The following is a 27,053-nucleotide window of genomic DNA, read 5'->3' as shown; positions in this document are numbered from 1 at the left end:
ATGGTTGATGAACATAGAATGTTCATCGAATGGTTACATAGAATGTGTTCTCCCCCAAGATTCATGTTGAAATCCCAATCCCCAGTGTGATAGCCTTTGAGAAGTGATTGGATCACGAGGGTGGACTGCTCATGAATGAAATTCCCTTACAAAAGGCACTCCAGAAAGCAGAAAGCTCTCACTCCCTCTTTTTGCCTTATGAGGATACAGCAAGAAGTCAGCAATCTGAAATCCAGCGCAGGGCCCTCACTAAAACTCGACTATGCTGGTGGCCTGGTCTCAGACTTTCAGCCTCTAGAACTGTAAGAAATACATTTCTGTTGTGCATTAATCACCAGTTTCTGGTACTCTGTTCTCTAAAAGCCTGGGCTAAGACAAGTTGGCATTTCTCTTATTCATTGTTCAAGTATGACTGAGTAACTGACAAAGTCATGTTGCAGAAACTAAATGCAAGCATAGGTCAGGCCAGTTTATATTAACCAGCTTCTAAAGGAGAGTACAATCTTGTCTCTTATTCCAATCCTAAAGTTACCTAGATCATGAAACAATGCTTTAGTCTCCAACTAACTCTTCAACAATTGCTTTGCTCTTAAGGATTTAGGTTACACTAGCCTTTCTATTTAGATCAGTTTTATATTTCATGATGGGAGACCTCCAGCAAACCTTTTGCAGTCCTATTACATAACATGGGATCCTCTTTAGGTAGAAGTCACATGATTGTAAATCTATGTGCAGAGTGAGTCACACATAACTAAATGGCTCTTGAAGACAAGAAATTTTTTTTAAGGACAGCCACCCTTCAACTCTATCTCTATTTGCTTTGCTCTAAATAACAAGTATTCCTGTCCCTTCTCATTCCTTACGATGTCTTCTCTTATTTCTCTAATTTCAATGCTTTTTTTTTTTTTTGAGACAGGGTCTCTCTATGTAGCCTAGACTGGCCTCAAACTTGCAGTGATCCTCCTGCCTTGGCCTCCTGAGTCCTGGGATTACAGGCGTGCACCACCACACCTGGCTTTAATGTTTTAAATAAGTAATCCATACATGGTTCAAAGTTGGGGTCTGTAATGAAAAGCTTTTCTTTCATTACTGTCTCTTAGAAAAAGAGTTTACCTCCCTGGAGGAAAACAGTGGTACCAAAAATATTTTATATGATGACCTGGGGTAACCTTTCTTGGGAATAATAACTGTAGCTACCAATATACAAATATTGATCATAATGGATATGCAATTAGGCAGTCATAAAGAAAATTAAAGAAAGCCAGGCATGGTGGCACAAGCCTGTAATCCCAACACACTGGGAGGCTGAGGCATGAGGATCCCAAGTTTAAGCCTAGCCCAGGCAACTTAATGACTTAGCAAGACTCAAAATTAAAAATAAAAAAGGCCTGAGGATATAGTTCAATGCAAAGGGCCTGGGTTCAATCTGCAGAATGGAAAAAAGTTAAAGACAGTACCAACAATATGAACGGTTCATTTACTATCAATGTACATTATCTTTCTTCACTAGAAACTTAGAAAAAAATTATTTTTAATGGGTAAAAGGTTCCAGCTTATTTCTTCAACAAAATTTTACATGTGCTCTCACTATACTAACTGCTAAGGATGCAATGGGGAAAGAAGTTCACAGATGTGAATTCTATCCTCCAGATGCTTAGGGCCTGGTGGAGACACCAAATGAGTCCAATACTCACAATGCTAAACCTTTTCCAGAGAGAAGACCAGTGGCTCTGTCCTAGACTGGGATAGGTGGCAAAGGCCTCCTTCCAAAAATAACCTCAGAACTGTCCTAACATCTGCCCACCCAATGTAAAGAACACTCTAGAGGAGGCCACACATGGGCTGCAGAGAGGATCCAGGAGCTGGCTGGTGCTCAGCATGGCTGGACAGTAAATAATGAGGGGCCAACTGGTGGGTTTGAGACTGGGGTTTGCCAAGTACTCATGGCCACATTGGAGTTTTCATACTGCACCCATAAAACAGGAGGTTGTATTTATGAGCATGGGCTTGATGGCACTGCAGTGCAACAAAAGCATCAGGGTAGGATGCAGTTGAGAAGAACAAGTCCCCAGAGGCTTGTGTAAGAATGCAAAAGGCCACCAGTGTGGAGAACTCCCTTGGCCAGAATCTGCTCCCCTGGGAGTGTCCACCACTTAGCAAGGTTAGTGACCACTGAAAGCTTTTTAAAATAAACTCTATGAAGTCCTAGATACCCAAGCCAGTCACAAGAATTGGTTCACTTGTGATCCACATGGTTGTGAGAAAAGCAAAACTGGCAGAGGGAGAATTTTTCATTTTTCTCCTTGTATTTCTGGAGAGCAGGTAGATGCCACACCTTCTACACACTCAGAGTTTATCTGTGTACACACTCCAAAAGCCTGACACTCCAGACAAGCGGGCTAACATCATTGTCAACACTGAGCATATATCAGAATCACCAGGAGGCCTGCGGCCCTCAGGTTGTTGAGTTTCTGATTCTGTTGGCCCAAAGAGAAATGAGAATATCTGCAATTCTAGCAAGTTCCTGGTTGATCTAAGGACAACACTTTTGAGAAACACTTCCCTGGCTTCTTCCATGGAACTGGACTCTTGCCAGCTGAGACTAGGAAACTATATGAAGTGTCATAGGATTAGCTTTGTATATTATCTATCATAAGATGTCTTAATTTGAAATTACATATTTTTTATGATTTATGTATAGCTCATTTTAACCTTTTGGAATGTTTCTGGTATGTGCCTAATAATTTCTACTCATTGTTTTCTACTATTGCTAACATTTTAACACTGTCTTTACAGCTAACTAGGGAAATTTTGAATAACCTCAGTGATAGCCTACTTCATCTTGGCAGAAAGGATGGGACCTATTCATACATTTAAATATTTACTATGCACCTACTATGTGCCAGACACTAGCAAAACAGTTTTAAAGAACCATGACTTCTGCACTTGGATTGAGTATGAGTTTGTGCATTAGTGACAGAAAAACAAATAAAGTACATAAATGTATAAGCATCCATTGTAACAGGTGAACAAAACATACAGAGAAGGTCTCTTGTAGGTCAGATGATCAGAAAAGACTCCAGAAAGACAAGACCTTTAAGTTGATTACCTTACTGAGGCTTCAAATCCACTCATCTGTGTACCCTGAGCCAAACTCACTATTAAACCACCCTGGGTACTTAAAAATATGTTTTTCATATACCTTAACAGAAAAATCAAACAAATTTTGTATTTAGGTTACTATTTTTGTTAAATAAGAAAAATAAAAATCATTTCTATGTATGTTAGTTTGAAAAGATTGGAATCTATTGAATGACTACTGTTTATGGTTTAGATATAAAACATCCTCCAAATGTCTCATGTGTTTGGAAGTTAATTGGATCATGCAAGTGCTGTAATCATCAGTGGATTCATCCATTGATGAATTCAGTAGCTGAATGTGCTGTTAGGAGGTGGGGTCTGACTAGAGGTGGGTTACTGGGAGTCTGACCTGGAAGGGCGTATTCTTGTCCCTGGCTCCTCCATTCTCTCTCTGCTTCCCAGCTGTTGGAGTGAGCAGCTGTTCCTCTACCAGGCTCTTCCCCCATGCTGTTTCTGCCTTGGAATCAGCCAACTCTGGACTGGACCCACTAGAAACTGTGAGCCAAACAAACCTCTCTTTTAAGTTGAGGGTGTCAGGTATTTTGTCCCAGTAACAGAAAAGTCTAAATTTTAAAAAGAACCAGTATAAACTATTGAAACTCTCATTGTGTCTGACATTTCTAAAATGGTTCAGAAAATAGAATTATTCGAATAATTAAGGAACATCTCAAGATTTTGAAGAGTAATATAAATCTGGATGCATAAATTGCTCAGTGCACATTTATTAAATCCTCTCCTCTTGCTATAGTGGTAATTTACAAGAATACAAATATTAAGAAAACATGATGCATAACCTCTACCCCTGAGAAATATTTGTTAACTATCTATGATGTACTTCCTATTTCCTCAAGGAGGTAATAGTATTTCTTTTTAGTTGTTACTGCTCTCTTTTCTTTATTACCCTTTATTACCAAATGTTATGACTAAGTGATCATGATGGTAGGCACAGTTTAAAAAACATTTTAAAGTGTGTATTAAATGTTAAAAACCCATCGTGCAACATGTTGAATCCATTTCATTTCTTCTGCCAATCTATGAAGCAAAAAAATATTATTTTTTGTTAACCATAACTTTAACCTCCTCCCTAAACTCCTTATTCAGCATTACTGAGTACAGAAAGCTTAAATATTACTTTTTTTCTAACAAAGTAGAACAACTTTTTGCAGTCCTGCCTCTGAAATTTAGTTCCATTTCAAGGTAATTAAATTCCCTAGGCTCCCGGCAGTCGCAATTCCAATCCTTGCCTAAACCGCCAATGAAAGACATACACACTCATTTTTTAGAGTGGGACCAATGCTTCATATTTCATTGCAATTTCACAACTGATTTTCTAAATATATTAGAGAAAATGAGTCTGATGAACTTACTATTCACTCATTATGTAAACTCCCCCAAACATAGTACATATCCATTGTTTATTGAGTCCCATAAACAATACAAAAGGCTTGCTACAAGAAGAACACACACTTCATGTGGTTGTTCATTCAAGTATGGGTTTAACTTAAAATGACAATATCAAGACACTGTCAGCTGATAGAACAAACAACCATGTCAGTCACTTTGTTTCATATATTCCAAGAGTAACCTAATTTGGGTAATAGTCACGTGTTTTCTTGTGTGGTCATCTCTACACTTCTGATAGAGCTACACAAGAGAAGACAGAAATGAAAATAAAATGTACAACATCAAGCCTGTTTTCCATGGCTTAATCTTTCATTTTGAAAGGACCTGGCTGAATAAAACTCTTCATCAGTGACAGCCAATTGTTTAGGACATAGCCCCCCTCCCCATTTCACCAATAAATTAAGCTTAAAGTTGATTTGGTAAAATGAAAGAAGAAAACTACATAAAATCAAATGCTAGGTTTCCTTCCTCCCAATTTCCCTGGCTTTTAGAAGAAACACATCCTGCTCCATAGATAAGACCATAAATGAACAGCTCAGCTACATAATGTACAGTTCTAACTGGGCAGCTTCTAAAAAAAATTAATGGACTCCTACCAACTCCAGTCAATGCACTTGATACAAAGAGAAAATGTTTCTGTAACAAATACATTTAGGACTTAGTGTTTCACAGGGTAACTCTAATAAAGGCTATAGCCATAGAAAAAATATTTTTCTAGGATAGTAAATGTTCTGACTCGCCATTTAACAGAAGTACAAGCAAAATGCAAATGCAAAGTAAATGTATACATATTTATGACTTTACTGGGTGGATGACTGGGCCACTTTTAGTTTCTGGCTTTATTTACCAGGAAAAGAAGCTTAGAAAACCAGCATACATTTGTGTTTATATTCAAATAATTCCCTCTCTTCAAGCTCTGGTTGGAGCAAAGCATTAATTTTGAGTCTGCTGATATATATAAGCCAAGAGAATCATAGTGAATACATGAGAATGGACATTTTCTCCTTAACAGTATTTACTTGGATGAGAAAATTTAAAAATAGAAATACTAAAATATTTTAAAATATACCTACTCTCTAATAACTACTAGCAGTTTCTTGTTAACCTTTATATTCTTTAAAAGTAAAAACCGTATCTTCTTCATAGAGCTCCTAATATAACCTTGAATATAAATCTGTCAGAATTTCACATTAACCCTAGCCCGCCTACTATTACCTGCATAACTATAAATAAGTCAGTTTACTCCCTAGGTTTCAGTTTTCTATCCTATTAAAGGTGTGTCTCTAAACAAGTCAATATTTGCATTTTTTATCAGAAGGAAACATATCTTGGTTCCCAAGATAAATGGTAGGATCTGTTAATGATACTTAAGGTCTAATGTACTCTTTGTCATCATTCTCCCATAGGTAAAAATCATGGCTTTTCTCCAAATATAAAAGAGGACTGGAAGGCGAAGAGGATTTTTTAAAGGGAACAGAAACTAGGTTGGTTTTGTTAATTAATTTCCTGCTCAGAAACCACAGGCCAATATCAAGATCTGCTGAAATTCATTCAATACTATATTTTAGAGAAAGTGGCTTCTTCATCTTGAGATGTACTCTTTGGTAAAATGGCACAAGACAATTTCTATGAATTTAGCCAGCTATACACTACTAACAACTAAAAGGGTAGAGACAAACAAAAGAGCATGACACAGATGACATAAGTCTACTGTACATAAGGAGAAAGAAAAACTCTTCTTTATATTTTGTGCTCATGGAAAAGAGCCACAGCGGGCTCTTCCACCTGCTGGCACCACAAGCCACACTTCTTATAGACAAATTATCTTATATATGGGGAATTGACACCATCAGATGCTATGTTTTCCAGCCTACATTTTCCTTACGAATTATTTCTTTCATCCCCTTCATTAATTCAGCAATTGTTTGGGGGATACTTAACTATTTGCAAACTATAAAGCTAAAAAAAATAACGGTATGAGTTTACTGTCACAGTATTCAACCAACATTTACCTTACAGTAGTACTTCAGCTTCTCAGTATTTTCAAGTAAAACAGAAATACTAAACAACATAGATGCTGAGCTAAAGCCCACTATAATTTTCCTTCCCTTCATTAAGTGGTATGTGGTGAAAGTGAAGAGTAGTAAATTAAAGGTAGAATAGGTAATTAGCCAAATCCCTTAGTTGGGAGAAGGTAAAGAGCTTACTTTCTCCTAAAGAAAGTGACACCATTGGGTTGTGAACACATTGGCCATCATTACAGAATGCTAAAACTGGAAAAGGAAACAATGTAACATGAAATATATACATATACATACATATATGCATATATATATTTAGACTTTGAGGTATATGTATATACATGCATATATACATATATACATATATATATTTAGACTTTGAGGTACATGCATATATACATATATACATATATACATATTTAGACTTTGAGGTGAGGTGATCTAGCCCAAATGTAGTAGGAGTACCAGAACTGGAACCCAGCTCACCAGCCAGCATACTTAGCAGTGCCTGGTCTATTGCCACATCCATTGTGTGTCCTCTTCACTAGCAGAAGTTGGACAATGGTAGACTACAACACACAATGAACAAGACATCAAGAACTGAGTTCTGGTCTTGTAAACATCACTAAATTAGACGTGATACCACGGAAAACACCCATCACGTGTCTAGATCTTAGTTTCCCCATCTGTAAAATGTGAACAGCAACTCACAGTGACACTATACAGATGACAGGGTTTTTTCCAGGGGTTCCTTTCAGCTGGAAACAAAACAAAAGCTTCCATGAACACTATTTAATTCATGACATTGAAGCGCTAATGAAACCAATTCTTTGACTTCTGACCACTCCAACAACTGCAAAACACTTCAGCATCGCCACTGAATCACAGGGAAGTCTGTGAATGGATGCAATTCACTAGAGGGACAAAAGGGGTTCCCCAAACCTATGGTAAGGAATACTGAGGGGGGATCACTCCTTCCTTGCTGGAGATTAACACATTCTGAGTCTCCCCACCCCACCGGACCCTTAGGGGTCATTCACCTTAAAGCCAGTGCCTCCAGCAGGTGTAGAAGGTCTTCAAGAAGCAATGGTAGGGGGTGTTATTTTTAGTCTGCCATACACTCCCTTGAAAAAACATCAAAGTAACTAGCTTTCCCTCGTTTGGAGCCCTTTCAGTAGATTAGATAAAAAATTCTATCCAACCTATCCAAACAACTTCTCTGGAACAGCTTTCTAACCCAACCTTGCTGGGCACCAGAGACAAAGAGCTGGGGGGTGGGATGTACTGACAACATACTCATCTGCATAGATGAGAGATAAGCAGACATTTGTCGTCTTCAGTTCGAGCGACTCCTGACACCAGCACGGCAAAGCAACCCCGGGCATGCTCCCTCGAGACCGTCCCACACTCCCACCACCCGCCCAGATGTTGAAGCGTCACGTTGACTGGGCTGGGGGAGAGCGCGGGGAAATGCAGAAGTTGGCGGTTGCGTTTAGGCTGGAACATACCGCACCTGTTCAATCCGGCTTCAGCACCAGAAAAGACCAGAACACCGACCTGCAAAATCCCCTCTTGAGATCCCAGGGGCGCCTATCAAGTTCTTCGCTTTTAGTACCAGGGAGAGTGGTGAGATCGCTTCTTCTGCTGCCAAACTCTCGCCTGGTCTCCCGATAATGGGAGGGGGCTTGTGCTCAAGTGAGCTCAGAGTCACTGCGAAGTGTCACCGCGGCCCGAGGGATGGGGGTGGCGGGCCCGTGGTGCCCACGGGGAGCGCGCAGCTGTGGCCCCGGGGAAGGAAGGTCCCGCTTCGGTGGCCACGCGCGCCCCCTCCACGTCACCCCCAGCACAGCGCCGACAGGCAGTGGCAGAGCAGAGACCGTCAGGTCCCCTCAGAGACGCGGAGCCCCCAGGAGCTGGGCGCTGAGAGGGGGCGAGTGGAGGGGCTGGGGACGCGCCGGAAACTTACCTCACCCGGGCAGCATTCGGGAGCCTCCGCTGTCGAGACCAGTTGCGCCACAGCCTGCAAGTTGTCGGGATGTTGTCTCTTCCCCCCAGACGAAGGGACAGCAGCGCAGCCAGGGGTGGGGGTGGGGCCGGGGGCCGCGGGAGGGGGCGGGCAGGTGCCGCGCCGGAGCCGCGGGGCCAAACTCGCCCCGGACGCGCCTCACCGGGGGCGCGCGGCTGCGAGCGTGCAATGCGCGCGCGCCGCGGCGAGTATGCGTGTCCCCGATTTCCCCTTCCTTCCCCGCCAGTCCAACGGTCAGACCGAGCAGCAGGCGGCGGCCCCACGCCCGGGCGCAACCTCTGCGAGGCGAGTTCGGGGAGCGGAGGCCGAGGAGTAGCAACGCCCCGGGCTCGCGCGCCGGTGTCCGCGCAGTGCGCGCGGGAGTCGGAGCGAGGCGCGGAGAGAGCAGGCTGTGCGTCTCCGGGAGGCTGCAGGCCCCGCCCGCCGGCCGCCCAGGCTCTTCCCCTTTTCTCTCCACCCCCTCGCTCCATCCCTGCTCGCCCTGCAGGGAAGCCGGACCGGTTTACAGCGGCGACGGCGGCGGGAGGCTCCGCTGCAGCCGCACCGGGCGCCCTGTCCAGCTGCCGCGTGTCCGGGACGGAGAGCAGGGCTGGGGCCGGCCCTGGAATTTGCCGGTTCCTTCAAGGCTCCAGGGCTAGACAGGGGCTTCTGGCGGTTCTCAGAATCTGTGTCCAGCCGAACTGGGCTGTTTGGGACAGGGCGTCCCCCTTCTCAGGCCACTGGAACTGATCCTCCTGATCGTCCGCCCGCTGGACTCTGCTGTTTGTGGCGAAGCCCGTACTTCAAGACGGGTGTCCTCCACCAGGAAGGGACAGGCCAGGATTTCGAGGCTGCTCCCTTTCTAGAGACAGCAGATGTTCGCAGAAGTAAGACTTGTCCAACAGGTAAGGATACGTTGGCGAGGGGTCCCAGGAGAAGGCTGTGTAGGGCATCCCGCGCGAGCGCGCTGTAATAGAAGGGCGGGGCCCAAAGCCTACGGACAGCTCCGCTGGCCTGGGGGCACTTGTAATGTCACATGCTGTCGGGCTAGCTGTGAAAAGAGTAGGAGCCAGATCTACTCGGCTAACTATAGAAAAAATGCTGACGGGGACGCCAAAGCTAAATTCACTTAATTAGAAACTGAGCGGATCCCGTTTAGCCGAATCAAAGCAAGTGGTGTTTCTCAGTCTCATTACTTCCTTCCGCTTTTCCCCTTCTTTAATAAAACAAAACACTAGCACTGGTGGAAAACGTGGGATGTATTCTGTCCGAGGAAGACTAGCATTTCGTGATCCTTATTGTCAAATATCCCTAGTGTGGTGAACTAAAAGATACCCCCCTTAGTCTCTTCACAAAAGCACCTCTTTTTGGTTTTGAAATCTTTTCCCATTTCCCAACATGGAATGGAGTGCAATCATTCCTTGATAACAAAATAATACTACTTTTTAAAGCTTTATTGAGGCATAACTAATAAGACAAATATCCAATATTTGTTGACCTGCTTTCCCAGCTTTCTTCTTCCAGGTGTGTCTGGTGGTTATTAATGAAGATTTAGGTTATCATTTTCTCAGGACTCTGACTTGTGTCTACTTTTACCCAACTCTTTAAAGCTCTGAGCAGGGACATATATCTTTCTAGTCCAGTTTGCTTACTTTACAGACTTGAAAACTAAGGTCCAAAGATGTTAAGTGACCAGTGGACCTGAACATGGTTTCCTTGACTCCAAGTTTCTGAGCCAAAACACTGGACTAACAAGATTCGACATAGGATCAGTAGAAGAGTCCACGGAAAACAAAGATGGAAGAACGACTCAACTGATGTGGAGCCTGTGTAGGGGGCAGCACCACACTGCTGTAAGCAGCAGGCTAGCATGGGATCTGGCCCGGGTAATCCCATTCTCTCCTCCCTTGCTCAGACTTCTCTGAAATTCAAGGAGTGGAAAATGAATTCACTTGCCAGAAAAGTGGCGGTAAGTAAAAGTACAACATCAGTTCCTGGTAATTGAGGGGAGGTGGAAACTTCAGTGAAATCAGAGAGGCTCCAGGGTGGCCGCACACATATAAGTACACAAACACATACATCTGTACGCAGTCCTTTCCCATGGCTTGGTGTTAACACCACCTTAGGTTTCCAAAGAGAAATCACAAAGAACACTGCCCATGGGCCATTCACAGGGCTATGAAGCAGGATTCTCAGAAACTCTACAAGAGCCTTAAGATTGTATCATTACTGTGAATTAAATGGTAGAATGAGAAACCCTGTGGTGTGAGATCCAACTTTCTTCCTGATTCTATCTTTAGCTCTATCAATAGAAAATTGGGAAAGTCACTCCTCTGTTGGAAAGAAGACAATATCAATGTCACTAGCAATAGTGACTTGGCCAGAAATTCTGAGAACCTATTTGAAAATCAGAAAATGCTCATCTACTTATTTTACTTAATTTCAAATGTGATTTTTCCAGTTCTTAGTCCAGAATCTTAATACTGCTGTGTAGTACAACCCTTACATGCATGAATTTCTTATAGTAGATTTGATAGCAATAATGGTCCCCAGTTAATGACTTTCCTTTATCCAGGGTCTTTACCCAGGGTCTTCCCCTTTAACTGTGGTTCCCTCCTGCTCTGGGCTCACCTATATGGTTTATTCTGACCAGTGGGAGACTAGCAGGCTTGATGTAACTGAAATCTTGAAAAATGCGTACTTCTGCATCTGCTCTTGGAATTCTGCCATCACCCAGAGAATGAGCCTGCTGGAGGAGGAAAGACCCTGTGCAGCAGAGCTGAATCACCAGAGCTGAGGTCCTCCTTGACCAGCCAGCCCTCAGCTGACTTCAGAGGCACAAGCAAGTCTAAATGATACCAGCCAGGCTTGATCCAGATCAACACACCATGCACCCAGCCATAGAGACTCCTGACAACAAATAATAAATGGTGGATGGCATAAGGCAGTGGTCCAGGCATCTATTGCTGTGTAACAAATCACTCTAAAACTTAGTAGCCAAAAGACACCAACCATTTACTTTTTTCTTGTTGACTGTGGATCAGCTAAGCTCAGCTGAGCGCTGGCTAAGGTCACGCTGTGGACTGCATGCAGCTGGAAGGTCCTGCAAGCCTTTACTCATACATCAAGCATCTCAGTCTTTTTCCTTCCATGTGGCTGGCTTGGGCTTTCTTATAGCAAGGTGGTCAGATTTCTTCTGTGTTATCTGGCTTCCAAGAGAAAGGAACTTAAACTGAGTTTTGAAGATTTAGAAAGTCATTTTTACTTCATTCTATAGAGTAAAGCAAGTTGTGAGAACAACCAGATTAAAGAGGAGGAGAATTAGATTGTGCCTTTTACTTTGAGGGAAACCAGGTACATTCCAGCTTGGATGAAGTCACTTTTACCCATCATAGAAGCTCCCTTTCTTTGACTTAAATCACAAGGATCTACCTGTTTTACTACCACCCAAGACACACTGTTCCATAAGTCCCGACTAAATGGCACTCCACACTAACCTGAATATGTCCACCTCTTTCTTTAGTCTCACAGCATGTTGCTGCTGGTTCTCACAGGGACTGGATTTCTCCAGAGCACACGCATTCTTCTTAACTATGGGCTACAGTAAATCCCTGACTTAAAAACATTGCAGTTGTGAGCTTTCACTGATACGAATGAACCTCACATTATGAACATTTGTAGATGTGAATAGTGGAAGTAGCTCATGTGTCTATAGGACATTGTCACGGTTGTGCTGCTGTGTGCTGACCATACAGTGTGACAGTGTACAGCAGTACAGTGCTCAGTCAGAGTCCAGGATGCCCAGAAGCAAGAGGAAAAGCAGCAGTGATGCAGAGGGGACTGCCAGGAAGTACAAAGCAATATACATGGTATATTTGTGTCAAAGATGTATAAGACTCACTTTGTCAGACTTACAAACAAATCTGACATATGAACCTTCTCCTAGAAAGGAATTTGCTCGTAACTTGGGGACTTACTGTAGTTATAAATCCTTTCTGGGCCTTTCTATGAAATGAGACCGTTTGAGTTTCCCTAAAGTACTAATGCATATTTAGCATTTTCTCTAGTGATATTTTAAGAGAAAAGCCCAATAAGTATTCAGAAAGGAGCTGTTAGAGGAATTTGAGGCACAAACAAGCATATCCACCAGTTCATCTGTCATTTAATTTCCAACCAGGGGCAAAAGCACGAATCCACATGAAAGGCTTTCATTGTATCCATCGACATCAAAAATAAAAAGGAGAGCCTCCATCCTTCACAGCTCCTGGAGGATCATCCTGCCATATTGTCTTCTCTTTCTAGAAACTTCATTTCTAAGCAGACAAGAACAGGTAAATATTTAGATTATGCCCTTAAATATCTTGATTTTCTAATTTCAGAGGTCTCCCTGAGGACCCTATGTTGTCTATTCTCAAGTTCACAAGGTTAGCAAGGGCTTAAAACCTATGGCCACCTCCTTTCCTTCTCTTCTTTGTTCCTTGTACTATCTACCCTTTCTAGTTTTGGGGTTTTATTCCTTTTCTCCTCCTCCTCCTTCTCTTTTTCTTTCTCCTTCCCTCCCTCCCTCCCTCCCTCCCTTCCTTCCCACTTTCTTAGCCCTATCCATCCCCTTGTTGCTCCTTCCTCTCAGGACTACCTGCTTTCTCAGCTCTGTCCCTGCAACAGTGAACTCTTCACTCTCTTTTGGTTTTAGATTCCTGACCTGCACCATGAATGTCTGAGACAACATGCTCTGGAATGTCCCTCACATGCCTACCATTCTATGATCCTTAAATACCTTCTGCAGTGATTAGACAAGAAAAAGTAATAGGAATAAAGATAGGAAATGAAGTCAAATTGTCATTATTTGCAGATGACATGATACTCTATATAGAAGACCCCAAGAATGCCACGAAAAGTCTTCTAGACTTAATAACCAAATTCAGTAGAGTAGCTGGATACAAGGTCAACACACAAAAATCAGTATCTTTCCTCTACAGGAACAACAGACTCGCTGAGACAGAAATAGGGCAAACCCTTTCACAATAGCATCCAAAAAACTGAAACACCTAGGAATCAACCTGACAAAAGAAATCAAAGACCTCTTTTCTGAAAACTATAGCACTCTGAAAAGAGAGATTGAAGATGATTACAGAAACTGGAAAGACATCCCTTGCTCCTGGGTAGGAAGGATCAACATATTGAAAATGGCCATACTTCCAAAACTGCTATAGAGATTCAATGCAATCCCAATTGAAATCCCAGCAGTATACTTCACAGACCTTGAGAAAACAATCCAAAAATTCATTTGGAACAAGAAGAGACCTGGAATAGCAAAAGCAATTCTGGGAAACAGACATGGCAGGGGTATCACAATCTCCAACTTGAAACTATACTACAAAGCTACTGTGATAAAAACAGCATGGTACTGGCAAAGAAACAGACCTGAGGACCAGTGGAACAGATTAGAAGATGCAGAAACAACGCCAGACACACTCAGCCACCCCATCTTTGACAAAGGAGCCAAACACCCTCACTGGAGGAAAGATACCCTCTTTAGTAAATTATGCTGGAAAAATTGGGTTTCAACTTGCCAAAGATGAAAACTAGACCTATATCTCTCACCATGCACTAAACTAAAATCAAAATCAATTAGAGATCTAAATATTAAAATAGAAATGCTGATCTGGCTGGAACAGAGGTTAGGTAGAACTCTTGAAGACATTGGTGCAGGAAAAGATTTTATGAACAAAACCTCAGTTGCCTGTGAACTAGCACAAACAATCAAGTGGGATGTCTTCTTATTAAAAAGCTTCTGCACAGCAAGAGAAACCACCAGCAGTGTGAAGAGACAACCCACAATGTAGAAAAAAATTTTCACCTGCTGTTCCTCAGACAAAGGTCTACTATCTAGAATCTATAAAGAACTTAAAAAAAAAAAACAGACCTCCCAAATTTAAAGACCTAATCCAAAAATGGGCATCTGAAATGAACAAGCATTTCTCAGATAAAGAAGTAGAAATAGCAAATACATGAAAAAATGTTCAACATCACTGGTCATCCTAGTGATGCAAATGAAAACAACGCTGATATTCCACCTCACCCCAGAAAGAATGGTTGCTATCATGAAATCAACCAATAACAAATGCTGGCGGGGCCGTGGGGAAAGAGGAACCCTGCTCCACTGCTGGTGGGAGTGTAGACTGGTGCAATCATTGTAGAAATGAGTATGGAGATACCTCAAAGAACTAGGACTGGAAGTCCCATTTGACCCAGCTATTCCCCTGCTGGGTATCTTCCCCAAAGAATTAAAAGAATCATACCACAGTGATATATGTGCACCCACATTCATAGCAGCACAATTTGCAATAGCTAAAACTAGGAAGCAGCCCAAATGCCCATCAACTGGAGACTGGATAAAGCAAATGTGTTTTTTAAATAAAATGGAGTACTACTCAGCCATAAGGAAAGAGAAGTTAGAGACATTTATAGCTAAATGGATGCACATTGAAGCGATACTCTTAAGTGAAATAAATAGGACACACATGTGTAAATACCAAATAGTTTCTCTAGTGTGAGAAACTGAAAGTGTAAATAAGGACTAAAAGGTATAATAGATAATGTGAAATAGGAAGAAAAGGGGCAAAGGGGAAGGGAAAGTGGGAGGGGTAGGGGAAAGGAAAGAAGGGAATGGAATTAATATGAGGGAATGAAAAAATGGAAACAAAGTCTTTGTAAATAGGGAGGGATGGAGGGGTTGAAAGGAGGGCAGGGGAAGGGGGAAAAATAAGAACTGCGTGATTATGTTAGGATGCAAATTTCCAATGATGAATGTCATTATATTGTATGCCTAAAATGTACCAATAAAATATAATAAAAAATTCCTTCTGCAGTGCATTTATTTAGTAGCAAATTGTACAGGTGTTTGAATATAAGGACTCAGACCCTTTAAAAGAGGTGTGCCTGTATGATTCCCATGTTTGTCCTAATTTTTTCTTCTAATTAGAAAACATGAAACTTTACCAGCTACAAGCCCTGTTTAACCAATTGTTCTTTGTCTACAGGTTGTTGTTACCCTAGCTCTCTTCAAAACATGCTGATGTGCACATTTTTCACCCAGAAACAATACAAAAACTAGAGGCCCAGTGTTAGGAGGCATACAGGTGTGACCCTAAAAAAGTTATTCAGTAATTCACTTAAGACATATAAAAACAAGGTAAGAAAGCTTAGCCTACAAATTTATACAAAATACAATTACAGGGCTGGGGATTTAGCTCAGTCGTTCTGCCGCCTGCCTCACAAGTATTCAATCCCTGGTACCAAAAAAAAAAAAATACAATTACATATACTAAGACTATAATTTTATTTTTTTAAAAAATGCCCATGAACAATTCCTGAAACAGAAGAATTAAAAATTGAAGTACTCATAGTAGGTTGGGAGAATTCTAAGATTTTTAAAATTGATTTTATGTTATTTTTACTTTTTTAAAAGGTATATGCCATGAAACCAATTTCCACATATCTAAACCATCTATTTTGTATAGAGTTCAGTTACTCCTTTTATCTTCAGCATGTTTTTCTTGTTACAAATAGACTCACATACATACTTTTGCTAGGTGAATTTTCATTTTTTATAAAAGTTACAAAACAAATGTGTCAAACAGTGGTTGATAAGTCACAAAAAGCAGCAGTGGAACCAAGAATCAAATCCAGGGCTACTATTTTATCCCTCAAGTGGAGAGTGGGGGCAGGACTAGGGGGGTGAGAGGGATCCACAGAACGTGCCCTGGGGTCATCATGATTACATATATGTTTTTCATGTCAAAACTTTCTTTGTTCTAAAATGTGAAATTGTTTCCTACTTCCTTGAATTTTTAAGACATTATTTGGCATCAAATGGGTTAAAAAAGTGTGACAGGTCTAGAAAGAATACCAGGAAAAATAGTCATCCCCCTGTATCTGTGGGGATTGGTTCCAGGACCTCCCACAGATACCAAAGTCCGCAGATGCTCAAGTCCCTTATATAAAATAGCATAATATTTGCATATTACCTACACACATTCTCCCATATACTTTAATCTCTAGATTACTTATAATAACTAATTGAATGTAAATGCTATAAACTGTTGTTATACCCTATTTTTTAAGGAAATAATGACAAGAAAAGTGTACTTGTGCAGTAGAAAAGCAGCTATTTTTCCTTCAAATATTTTGATCCACTGGTGTTTGAATGCACAGATACAAAACTCAGAACTTATGGAATTGTCTTGGGTTGCATACAAACTATATAATATAGTTCAAGTGTATAAGTAATAAAATTTCACTTATTTTTGATATTTTTATTATAACATTAAAATGAATTAACAACCCGTGGGCTAAAGGCTGGACATGCTTGAACATGTCTGGGTTGGACATGCTTGGCTTGCCTGGGCTCCATTGAATGCTTTCAGTAAAGAATCCTCTTGGAAAAAAAAAAAAAGAAATTGAAAAAATAAAAAATAAAAAAAAGAATCATCTTGGGCCATATATGAAATATATAATGCAGTTAATGTATATATGCATCAAAACTTCCTGGGCCAGGGATTTAGGTCAGTGTTTCTGCCACCTGCCTGGCAAGCACAAGGTCCCAAGTTCGATCACTGGTACAAAAAAAACACAAACTTCCTTTATTTTCTAATATTTTATTGTAACACATGTGTGCAACCCATGGGCCTAAGACAGAATCTTCCATCCAAGCCTGTCCTCATGGCAATATTTGAATGTGAATAGCTCGCAAACAAAATGGAGTTTCTTGTTCTGAAACTCCTTGAAAGACATAGTCAGCAAACTGCCACAACAACCTAAAATATTTTGATGAGGTGGAGGGTAGAAAAAAGAATTATATTAATCAGGGTATGCAAACTGCTATAACATACACCCTTTAAACCATTTATTGTTCATGTCAATACAGTGTGATTTGGTGAGAGGTTGGTTTCATGAAATCATTCTGGAACCCAGGAAACATTATCTCCAATAAGTGGCTTCTAAAGTCTCTGCTGACCTGAAGAAAGATTGAAGAATGTCAGGTGTAAAGGTAGCGAATATCTCTACTCACATTCTACTGACCCAAACTCAATAAGATAGGTGAGTTAATTAGATATCTTGTAGGCAGTTAGACAGGGCCATCCCATGAGGAGCCAACATGGAGGACAGTCAAAGGAGCCAACATGTAGGGCAATCAAGACACATTTACTGAAGGCCATCGTAAAAGGAGAGAAACTACCACACCCACGTAGGATAAATAACAGTGATTAATATTATAAATAGGTATCAATCACCTGGGCAGGAGACAAAGATATTGCAAGAAAGATCCCTGACCTACCCCTTTCCACTGAAAATCCTTCCACATTCCTTGTTTGCTTGCTATGTGACTTGTTTCCCCATTGGATCCTCATTTAATCAATATTACCTAAGCAACTATACTTGTCATAATCTTATTGGTTGTTCATAGTTTTGTCCACCTTGTGATTTCTCATTGGATCGATATTACCTAAGCGACTGTACTTGTAATCTTACTAGTTGACTACAGTTTTGTCCCACCTTGAACCCACCTCACCTTATGGCTTTGTCCCATAAAACACCTTTGAGAAGTTGGGTGAGTGGGCAACCCACTTTCAAGCCCCCCTTCTGTCTCTCTTAGACAGAAGCTTTCTTTCTCTCAATAAATTTTTCTGACTCTTAACCTCCATTTTTCCTAGAATTCATTCTTCGATTTTAGAAAACACCAACTCGCGTTTCTGATACCTAGCCAATTTGGGAGTTATATCTCTTCCCCCTATATCACCAGGACCCACTTACCTTCAGGAAGTCTGGAAAGCCACATACAGCTAAACATTGTGTCTGGGGAGAAGAGGAAAACCTGGGCATGGAACCCTCCATTCCCTAGCCCTTGTGCTGAATAGAAGATGAAACCATTCATCTTATGTTTATTCTTACACTCTATGGTGAAGGGTTATGAAGAAAAGCTTTCCCTGGTCAGGGCTGTTCTCCTGTGCTTGTCTTCTGGTATTTCCCCTGGAGTTTTAGATGTGAATCAGCAAAATGTATGTATGTGGTTTGGGATGGCACTGTTGTCTTGAAGTATTTGTGGACCTACATGGGATCATAAAGAGCCAACAGCCTACAATGGTTAAAGAAAACTGAACATTTGAAGCAAGAGTAAAAAAAAGTGTTGTAAAATGTGTTTAAAAGGTATGTTCTGGGAACTGGGGTTGTAGCTCAGAGGTTGAGTGCTTGCCTGGCCTGTGCAAGGCCCTGGCTTCTATCCCCAGCATAGAAAAACAAGTATTTCTGGAGCTCTTGTCACAAGGAATCTATTGATTCCATTATCATGGGAGAAAATGGAATCTGTTCAATCAGCTTTTGAAGTTGCTGAAACCAGGAACTCTGCAGCTTTTGGAAGGGGACAAATCAAGAGAACCATAAGACATAGTTCTATAGAGAACAGCAGACTGAAGTAAAGGACTAGGCTATACCCTCTCAAATTTCTGCTGTCTCCTGGACTGGGAAAAGTGTGTATGTATCTTCCCCCCTTAATTAGAGTAATTAGTATAAGAAAGAAGCCCTTTCTTGTGACTACTCTGTATACAAGGATATATAGTGGTATTTTCTCTAGAAATTTTTGCAAGAGTTTTTTTCAATGGTATTATGAGAATAAAAAGCATCTTTTGAACTTGTACATATATTATAATCTCAAACAAGTACGGAAAGTCAAGAAAAGTGCTGAAGGGAAATCTGCCAAAATGTTAGCTATTGTTGCCTTTGGCTTAATCTTTTATCTGCTTTAAATTTTTTCTTGTGTTAATTTTTCAAATCAGAAAAAAATAAAGAAATGGAAGAAAAATATTAATATCTGAAGATGACAAAAGATATATAAGTATGTTTTTAAAATTTAGAAAAGCAGAAAAGCAATTGCTTTTAAGTTTCTTTACCTGGAGGTGATTATATCCAACCTCTGCCATTTGCTTTCTATGATTTAAAACATTTTAAGGTATTTTAGGTTAAAACAATAGGCAAAGGATCTAAATAGATATTTCTCTAATGAAGACACACAAATTGTCAATAAGCACATGAAAATTATTAGTCTTTTGGGAAATGCAAGTCAGAACCACATTTACCACTTTATACCTACTATTCTGGCTAGAACCAGAAAGGCAGATAATAAGTTATTGTAAGGAGGTATCCTCATCTGTTGCTGGTGGGACTATAAAAGGAGTAGCCATTTTGGAAAATATTTCCTCAAAAAGTTAAATCTACCTAAAGCTGAGTTAGAATCTAACCAAGCAATTCCATCTCTAGGCATTTACTCAAGAGAAATGGTAACAATCACCCACATGAAAACTTGTACCCAAGTATTCAAAGCAGCGTTGTTCATAATAGCGAAGAGGAAAAACAAACCTCATGTCTACCAACTGGCGAATGATTAAATAAAATATGGTATATGCAAACAATGGAATTTTTATTTGGCAATAAAAAAGAAAGGAATATTGATATATTTTACAACATGGAAAAATATTATAAATATTATGCTAACTGAATTTAACCAGACATAAAAATCCACACATTGTTTGATTCCATTTTTTTAATGAATTGTCCAGAATAGGCAAATGTACAGAGACAGAAAGTCCTTCCCTAGGGTTGGGCAGAGGAGGCTTGATAGGGAAATTATGAGTAACTGCTAATGAGTAGGGGATTTGGAATGGGATTATGAAAATGTTCTAAAATTGACAACAATGATGGATACACAAGATTGTGATTATTCTGAAAACCATTTAATTGTTTACTAGATATGATAAAAAATAAAGTGAATTTTTAAATTTTTAAAATTTTTATTATAGTAAAAGACATATTGCCATTAATCTCCCTCAAAATAGTCCCCCTGCTTCAAACACGTTTATCCTTGTCATTCTTGCCACTTTCTGAAGCACTTGTGGAAGTCGTTCTTCATGAGTGTCTTTAGTTGTGCTGTCCTGGCTGCCTTGATGTCCTTTATCAATTCAAAATATTTACCTTTCATGGTCATTTTGACTTTGGGGAAGACCCAGAAGTGGCAGGGTGCCAGAATCAGTGAATAAGGTGAGCGAGGAGAGATTGTAATGTTTTTATTTGACAGAAATTGTGGCAAACATCTTGAATTGATTAAGGACATTGAAGCAGCTATGACAACAGCAATAAAGATACTCACCATTCAATCCCCAGTACTGAAAAACAAAACAAAACAAAAAGATACTCACCAAAGAGGACTTCTAGAACTACTTCAAAAAGTGGCAAGAATGTTAGCATAAATGTGTTCAAAACAAGGTAAACTATTTTGATGGAGGTTGATGGCAATGTGTCTTTAACTGTAATAAATTTTTGAAAATTTTAAATATTCACTTTATTTTTATCATACTTTGTACTTGAAATTGATTAATTGAATGGCATGTAAATTTTATCCTCATAAAATAGTTTTTAGTGAAAATATACATACATTCTGTCAAAAACATTACAGTCTGAAAAAACATTACAGTCTGATAATATACATACATCAAAACTTTCAAACTATATGGAAGAGTCTAAAATTAGAGTAAAAATTTCCTTTCCACCTACCTTCCTACCTCCACCTACCACCGTCCTCTCTATTTTAGTTTCTAGAGAGGGCAATTTTAAAAACCTTCTGGGGATTTTAGATCTTCCTATATTTTGTGGTTTCTGTATTTTAAAATTAAATAACATAGTTATTTATACTTCTCTTTACTGAGCGATCATTTTTAAAAGTGTCTTTGACATTCTGCTCCGAAGGAAAAGGAAATTAATTTGCAGTTTTACTGTTGCCTAGATGCTCTCCTTTTGTTGCTCCCTAATCTTTCTTTCTTATTTTTCCAAAAGTTTTCACTTTTATAACTTTAAATAATATACTCAAGTCTCTGTTGCTTGACTTACTAGTTTTAGACATTCTCAATTGTCTAGAAGAAGGTAGAGTACATGTTTCATGGATATAAACTACATGGGAAAAGCCCAACTAAATAAAATACTGAGTCCTGTCTACAGAAAACTACTGCCTGCTCTGTTTAATTATGATGTTAAGAACTTAATTAAATGTTTCTCAAAGATGTTTCAAAATTTGGCTATGGGATATTATAGTTATCTGAGGATTGATTGTAGTGGATAAAAGTGCTGACTATATTGCTTGGGTGCCAACAATAAAGAGGTCAAATTCTCACCCTAAACTCTTCATAATATTTACTCTGTAGGAGTTATTAAATACCTTTTAAGAAGAGACCACTTCTGTTGATGGAAAACTGTCAAGTACCTACTGGGAAATTTGAAAGACAACAATTGGAGCTATCTACCCACTGAAGAAAGTTGGCAATTCTGGAGTTCTAAGAGGTTGGAATGGTTTGCAGTATCCTGTTTACACAGAACCTTAAGTCTGATTGCCATGGTGATGACTTGGTTCAGGTGGTGAATAAAGGATGATAGAGTTTAGTTAATGAACAGGGCATCCTGTTGGACAGAAGATATGGAAAAGTAGGAAAGGACAGGTACTCTGATGGTAGACAGTCACCTGGAACCAATGCTTAGGCACAGCAATAATAAAGGAAAAGTGCATCAGGAAAGAATTCTAAGTACTTCTACATACTTCTTGAGAGCATGGGAGCAGACATTTGATGCCTGTGTAATATGTACTATGCCCTGTACCAGGTAGTTTGCTGATATGGTCTCATTCAATCCTCAATCTTGAAAAGTAGTTGTACTAGTTAATTTCCCATTGCTGGGCACAATACACAATACCTACAACTTAAAGGAGAAGAAGTTTAATTTGAGTCATATTTTAAGGGGATTTAATTCACAGTAAGCTGGCTCTAAGGAAGAAACATGATGGTAGAGCAGAGTTGCTTAGTTTGTGGCAATGAGGAAGCAGAGAAGGGGGACAATGACAGAGAGGAAGAGGCAGGGTGCCAGACATAGACCCCAAGGCCACACTTCCATGGCCTACCCAGACACACCAAGACTAATGCTTCATCAATACCATTGGTGGATCCCCAAGCCAATCAAGTTGACACTCTACCCTAACTGCCAAATCCCACCCCCTGTAAACTTCAAACCCAAACACATCTCCTTGAACTATAGTTTATCTCCAAATAAAGACAATAGCAAGTTCATAATCCCATCTAACATAATACAATTATCCTGAGTAAAATGAAATCACAATTCCTTTCCCAAAGTCTCAACAGTTCCAGTATTTTTACTTTTTTTTTTTTTTGGTACCGGGGATCGAACTTGAGACCTTGTGCTTGCGCAGCAGGCGCCGGAACCACCGAGCTAAATCCCCAGCCCCTAATTTTCTCTCAACTTTTTTTTTTTTTGGTACCAGAGATCAAACTTGGGACCTTGCACTTGCGAGCCAGGTGCCAGAACCACTGAGCTAAATCCCCAGCCCCAGTTCCAGTATTTTTAAAAAGTCCAAGTCCAAGTCTCTTCTGAGACTCAAGGTAAACTCTTAGCTGTGAACTTCTGTTTAAAAAAGTTACATAATGCCAAAGTACAATGGCAAAGGGTAAACATTTCCATTCCAAAAGGGATGGATAGGTGGACATAAAAAAGTTAGATCAAAACAAGACTAAGATCTAGCAGGTGAAGTCTTGTAGTTCCAAATCTGCCATGTGGGACATATAGTGGTAAAACATAAGTTTCGTAGGATTTCTACAGGCCCACCCCATTGGCCTTGCTAGTCATAGCCCATAAGGCTTCTCTTGTGTCACCTTCACTTTTTGGCTGCACTTTTCCTCAGCAGACATTCCATATTCCTTGTATCTCTGACTTTCTGGGGTCACTGTAAGTGACGGCAATATTGATATGTCCAAAGCAGGTTGTAAGCAGTGCAAGCTGTAAAGAGTTGACCCCTCAATTGGCTTGTTTTGAGAAGCAAGTCTGGCTGAAGCCTATGTGCTGAGGTTAGAGTAACTTGCACCCAAATTCTGTTCCTACAATTAAAACCTTCTTAACCAGAATGACAAGGTTCTAATTACAACCCAATATTTTGTCTATTCTGTTCCTAATTCAAGAATGCTTTCTCTTGTTCTTTACAAGCCTTGCTTGCATTAGTATCCATAGTAACTGCACAACTGCATGTCCTTGCATGTAGTTCCCCTTTAGCACATAGTCTACCTTCACCCCCACTGATTATCAACAAAAACCAATGGCTTTGACTGACCAGTGTCTTTGCCGGATGAGCAGCATTGGTTATCTTGGTTCATCAGTTTCTTTGTCTCTTTAGTTCTATCTTTTACTTTTTTTTTTCTCAGCCTTGAACCATAGCACCGACCAGGAGATCAGAACCTACTACAGAGATCTCTGATACATCACCACTGCACCTTTGGCTTCATTCCTACAGCTTCAGCTCTGCCCTCTAAGGGGCTCCTTGCCTGTTCTCCCAGGCCTTCCTTTGAAATCTTTGTGGAAGACTTTCTGACTCCACAAATCTTGGATTCTGCACAACAGTAAAAGCAGTATTATATGGATCTGCTCAGATGCCAGCTCAAACAGCAGCCAGGTTCCCTTGGACTATGAGTGTAATGGCCTCTGAGTGCCTGGCTGCTGAGCTCAGTGAAACTACTAGGGAAACAATTCCCTAGAAGACCCTTCCTGAGCAGGGGGCCTAGGGGGCTTTCTTCTCAAATGAAAGGTTCATACTTTGCACCTGTGACTGGGGGGTGACGTTCTTGTCTAATCTTGAGGTGTCCTCAAGGCATCTTTCTTCTTGTGCCTATACAAAGTATTTGGCTTCTTTATACTGGCACGAATTTCTTTAGCAACCACATCTCTTTTACATGTAGTTCCTTCTGGGCCAAAACTTAAGTTTTTCAATATTTTCTGCTCTGCTGTTTGCCCCCAATTCTTACTATGAATCTGGCCAAAAGAAGCCAGCAGTATCTGTGGCAGAGCCTAAATGTTGAGCTGTCTTGAAATTTCCTCCACCAGATTAATTACTCCACACCCTTAAATCTCAGTCTCCTATAAAATCTAAGGACATGGAAAAATGTAGACAAATTTTCTACCAAAGTATAACACATATGGCCTCCAGTCCCACTGCCTTTGGAGTCTTTGTTCCCAAATGAAACCTCCTGATCCTGGCCTTAAATGTACACATTCCTGTCCGCGTTCTGTCTTCTGAACTCCCATCAGAATCATCCAGAAAGCTCTGCTTATAGAATTCTATGTCTTCTCTAGCCAGCATCTTCAAAACTTTCCAATCTCTTCCCAGAAACCAGTTTCAAAAGCTTCTAAACCACATGGTCAAGTGAAGTCGCAGCAGTGACATCACTCTCACTACCAGTTTTCTGTATTAGTCAACTTTCCTGTTGCTGGACACAGTACCCAACACCCACAACTTGAAGGACTCCTCCTTTAAGAGGTTTAACTTGGTTCATATTTAAAAGGTATTTGGCTGGCTCCAACACAGAAACATCATGGCGGAAAAGTGGTGATGAAGTAAAGTTGCTTAGTTTATGATTGGCAGAAAAAAAAAAAGAACAGGAGAATAGTGCCAGAAATGAGGGATCAAAGAATCAGACAGAGATCCCAAGCCATGACCTCCATGACCCAGACAGACATACCTGGAAGTGTGCTCTACCAATCCCCTGTGTGGATCCCAAAATCAATCACATTGACACTCCACCCTAACTTCCACAGTAATTTTATTATCCCCATCCAAGGATAAAGCAACTGAGGCAGACAGTCTAAGATCCCAAAGTTAAAAAGAGCTGAGATTCTCCTTGGCTCCAAATGTCTTAAATTGCCAAAAGAAAAATAATAATTCAAAGGTCTTTAGGGTATCAGATACACTAGATAAATGTTGGGTCATTTTTTTTCTAGAGAACAACTCAAGAAATATACAATTATCTAAACCTATTTTATAGTCATCACCTTTGGGAAAATATTCCTAAAAATAAGAATGTAGAACAAAATGATTGTATAAAACTATTTCATTGCATTGTTTTGTTTTATTTGAAATAGTCTGTAACTATATAGTCTAGAGTTCCTTGAACTCCTTCTGTAGTCCACACTGCCCTGAAACATGTGATCCTCCTGTCCCACCTTCCTAGGATTATAGGTGTGTGACACCATGACTGGTTTGCATTGATATATTTAATACTAACAGAAAGCAAACCTACCAACCTATAACTGACGATTGACCATGTTACAAATAATCACTAAAAGAGAGTCTTATTTGGGCTATATTTATGTGTAAAAAATATACATAAGGTAATATTAAGACGAAAAAGTGCAACATAACATACTATGCAAATACTGAACCAAACCATATGTGAGGTATGATAGAAAAATATAGTGATGTTTAAGTTTAAAAATTTACTACAATAAAGACATATTTCCATTAACCCCCCTCACTTAAGAATATACTTATCCCATGATTCTTGCCAGTTTCTGAAGCAGTTCTGGAAGTCCTCTTTCATGAGTATCATCAGTATCTCATGCCTGCCTCCATGTCCTGAATCAATTCAAAATGTTTATCTTTCATAATCACTTTGACTTTGGGGAAGATCCAGAAGGCACACAGTACCAGATCCTGTGAATAACATGGATGAGGACATGACATAATGTTTTTTACAAGCCTGTCTTTCTGTTAAATGGAACTCTGCAGCAGTGTTAACTGTATTGTTTCTATCACAATTCATAAAGACATTCACAAAAGAGAATTTCCAGTACTGCTTCAGAAAGAGGCAAGAATGATGGGTTAAGTGGGCTTGAATTGAGGGTGAGTATTTGTAACAAATTTAATTTAAACATTACTGGTATATTTTGATCATGCTTTGCACAGTGCGTGTGTAGCACTGATGTGTCATATTTACATTGTTCATAGATTTTTGTTGATTTTTATGTTACTTGGATTATTTTTCCCATGAAGTACAGAGTAATGTATTCATTTAAGATTGTAGGAACAAAGTTTGCATTCTTCACTACCGGGATCCATTTGAGGATTTGAAGAGAGGTGGGAGAGCAAGAGAAAGAACTGTGACACAATCTGAAAACAAAGAAGCATGACCCTGAAAAGTCTCTCTTGTGTGTTCCTAAGTAATTTTTTGTCTGGTAGAAAGAGAGAAATTCTGCTGTGATATCTAGGACTTCCTGAGGTGAGAGGGAAGCCAGTGGCATCTTTGGTCAGTGCTGGAGCTGATCTGCCTATGTACACATCCATAAATATTGTTCCAGAATTGCATTGAGAGTCCATGCCTGCAGAGAGGGCTGAGTCATCTCATTTTAATTCCCAATCTAAGATCTGGCTGTTTGTGGCCATTTCAGTATTGACTTTCCATGTTCCTACCCTTAGCTTTCCTACAAGCCTTTCCTTCTGGCTCGAAAGCTCCTGCTATTCATACCTTAAACATCTTTCAAGACACCCTAAACATCTTCACCCCTGCTCCACACCCTTAACTCTTTCTCCTTCCAAGAAGTCCTCACAG

At 40.1% G+C, this 27,053-nt stretch overlaps 2 protein-coding genes across 7 annotated transcripts in view; one reads left to right on the top strand and one right to left on the bottom strand.

Annotated features, from left to right (window-relative positions):
- The window catches only part of Pip5k1b (phosphatidylinositol-4-phosphate 5-kinase type 1 beta), a 331,992-nt gene extending 323,072 nt beyond the window's left edge, over window positions 1-8,920 (bottom strand). For 4 of the 6 annotated variants that reach the window (XM_004838187.4, XM_021252743.2, XM_021252744.2 and 1 more), the window contains exon 1: window positions 8,533-8,920. The gene's annotated coding sequence lies outside the window, so the exon portion shown is untranslated. Of the gene's footprint in view, window positions 1-8,079; window positions 8,483-8,532 lie in introns of those variants that run through there. The other 2 variants (XM_087183492.1, XM_004838184.4) reach the window with 2 other exon arrangements.
- On the top strand, window positions 8,240-15,434 carry LOC101716546 (uncharacterized). Its single transcript, XM_087184164.1, has 5 exons — window positions 8,240-8,863; window positions 8,909-9,476; window positions 10,082-10,540; window positions 12,749-12,902; window positions 13,265-15,434. The coding sequence occupies exons 1-3, from the start codon at window positions 8,240-8,242 to the stop codon at window positions 10,177-10,179; spliced, it is 1,290 nt and encodes a 429-aa protein (XP_087040290.1). The 3' UTR covers window positions 10,180-10,540; window positions 12,749-12,902; window positions 13,265-15,434.
- Window positions 15,435-27,053: the final 11,619 nt, after the last annotated feature.

Source organism: Heterocephalus glaber, unplaced genomic scaffold (assembly GCF_053883595.1).
Source record: "Heterocephalus glaber isolate CG9 unplaced genomic scaffold, H.glaber_assembly_v1.0 deba00001481, whole genome shotgun sequence".
NCBI classification, from domain to species: domain Eukaryota; kingdom Metazoa; phylum Chordata; class Mammalia; order Rodentia; family Bathyergidae; genus Heterocephalus; species Heterocephalus glaber.
Note: the sequence above shows the minus strand (reverse complement) of the source record. Positions and strands in the feature narration are given on the sequence as shown.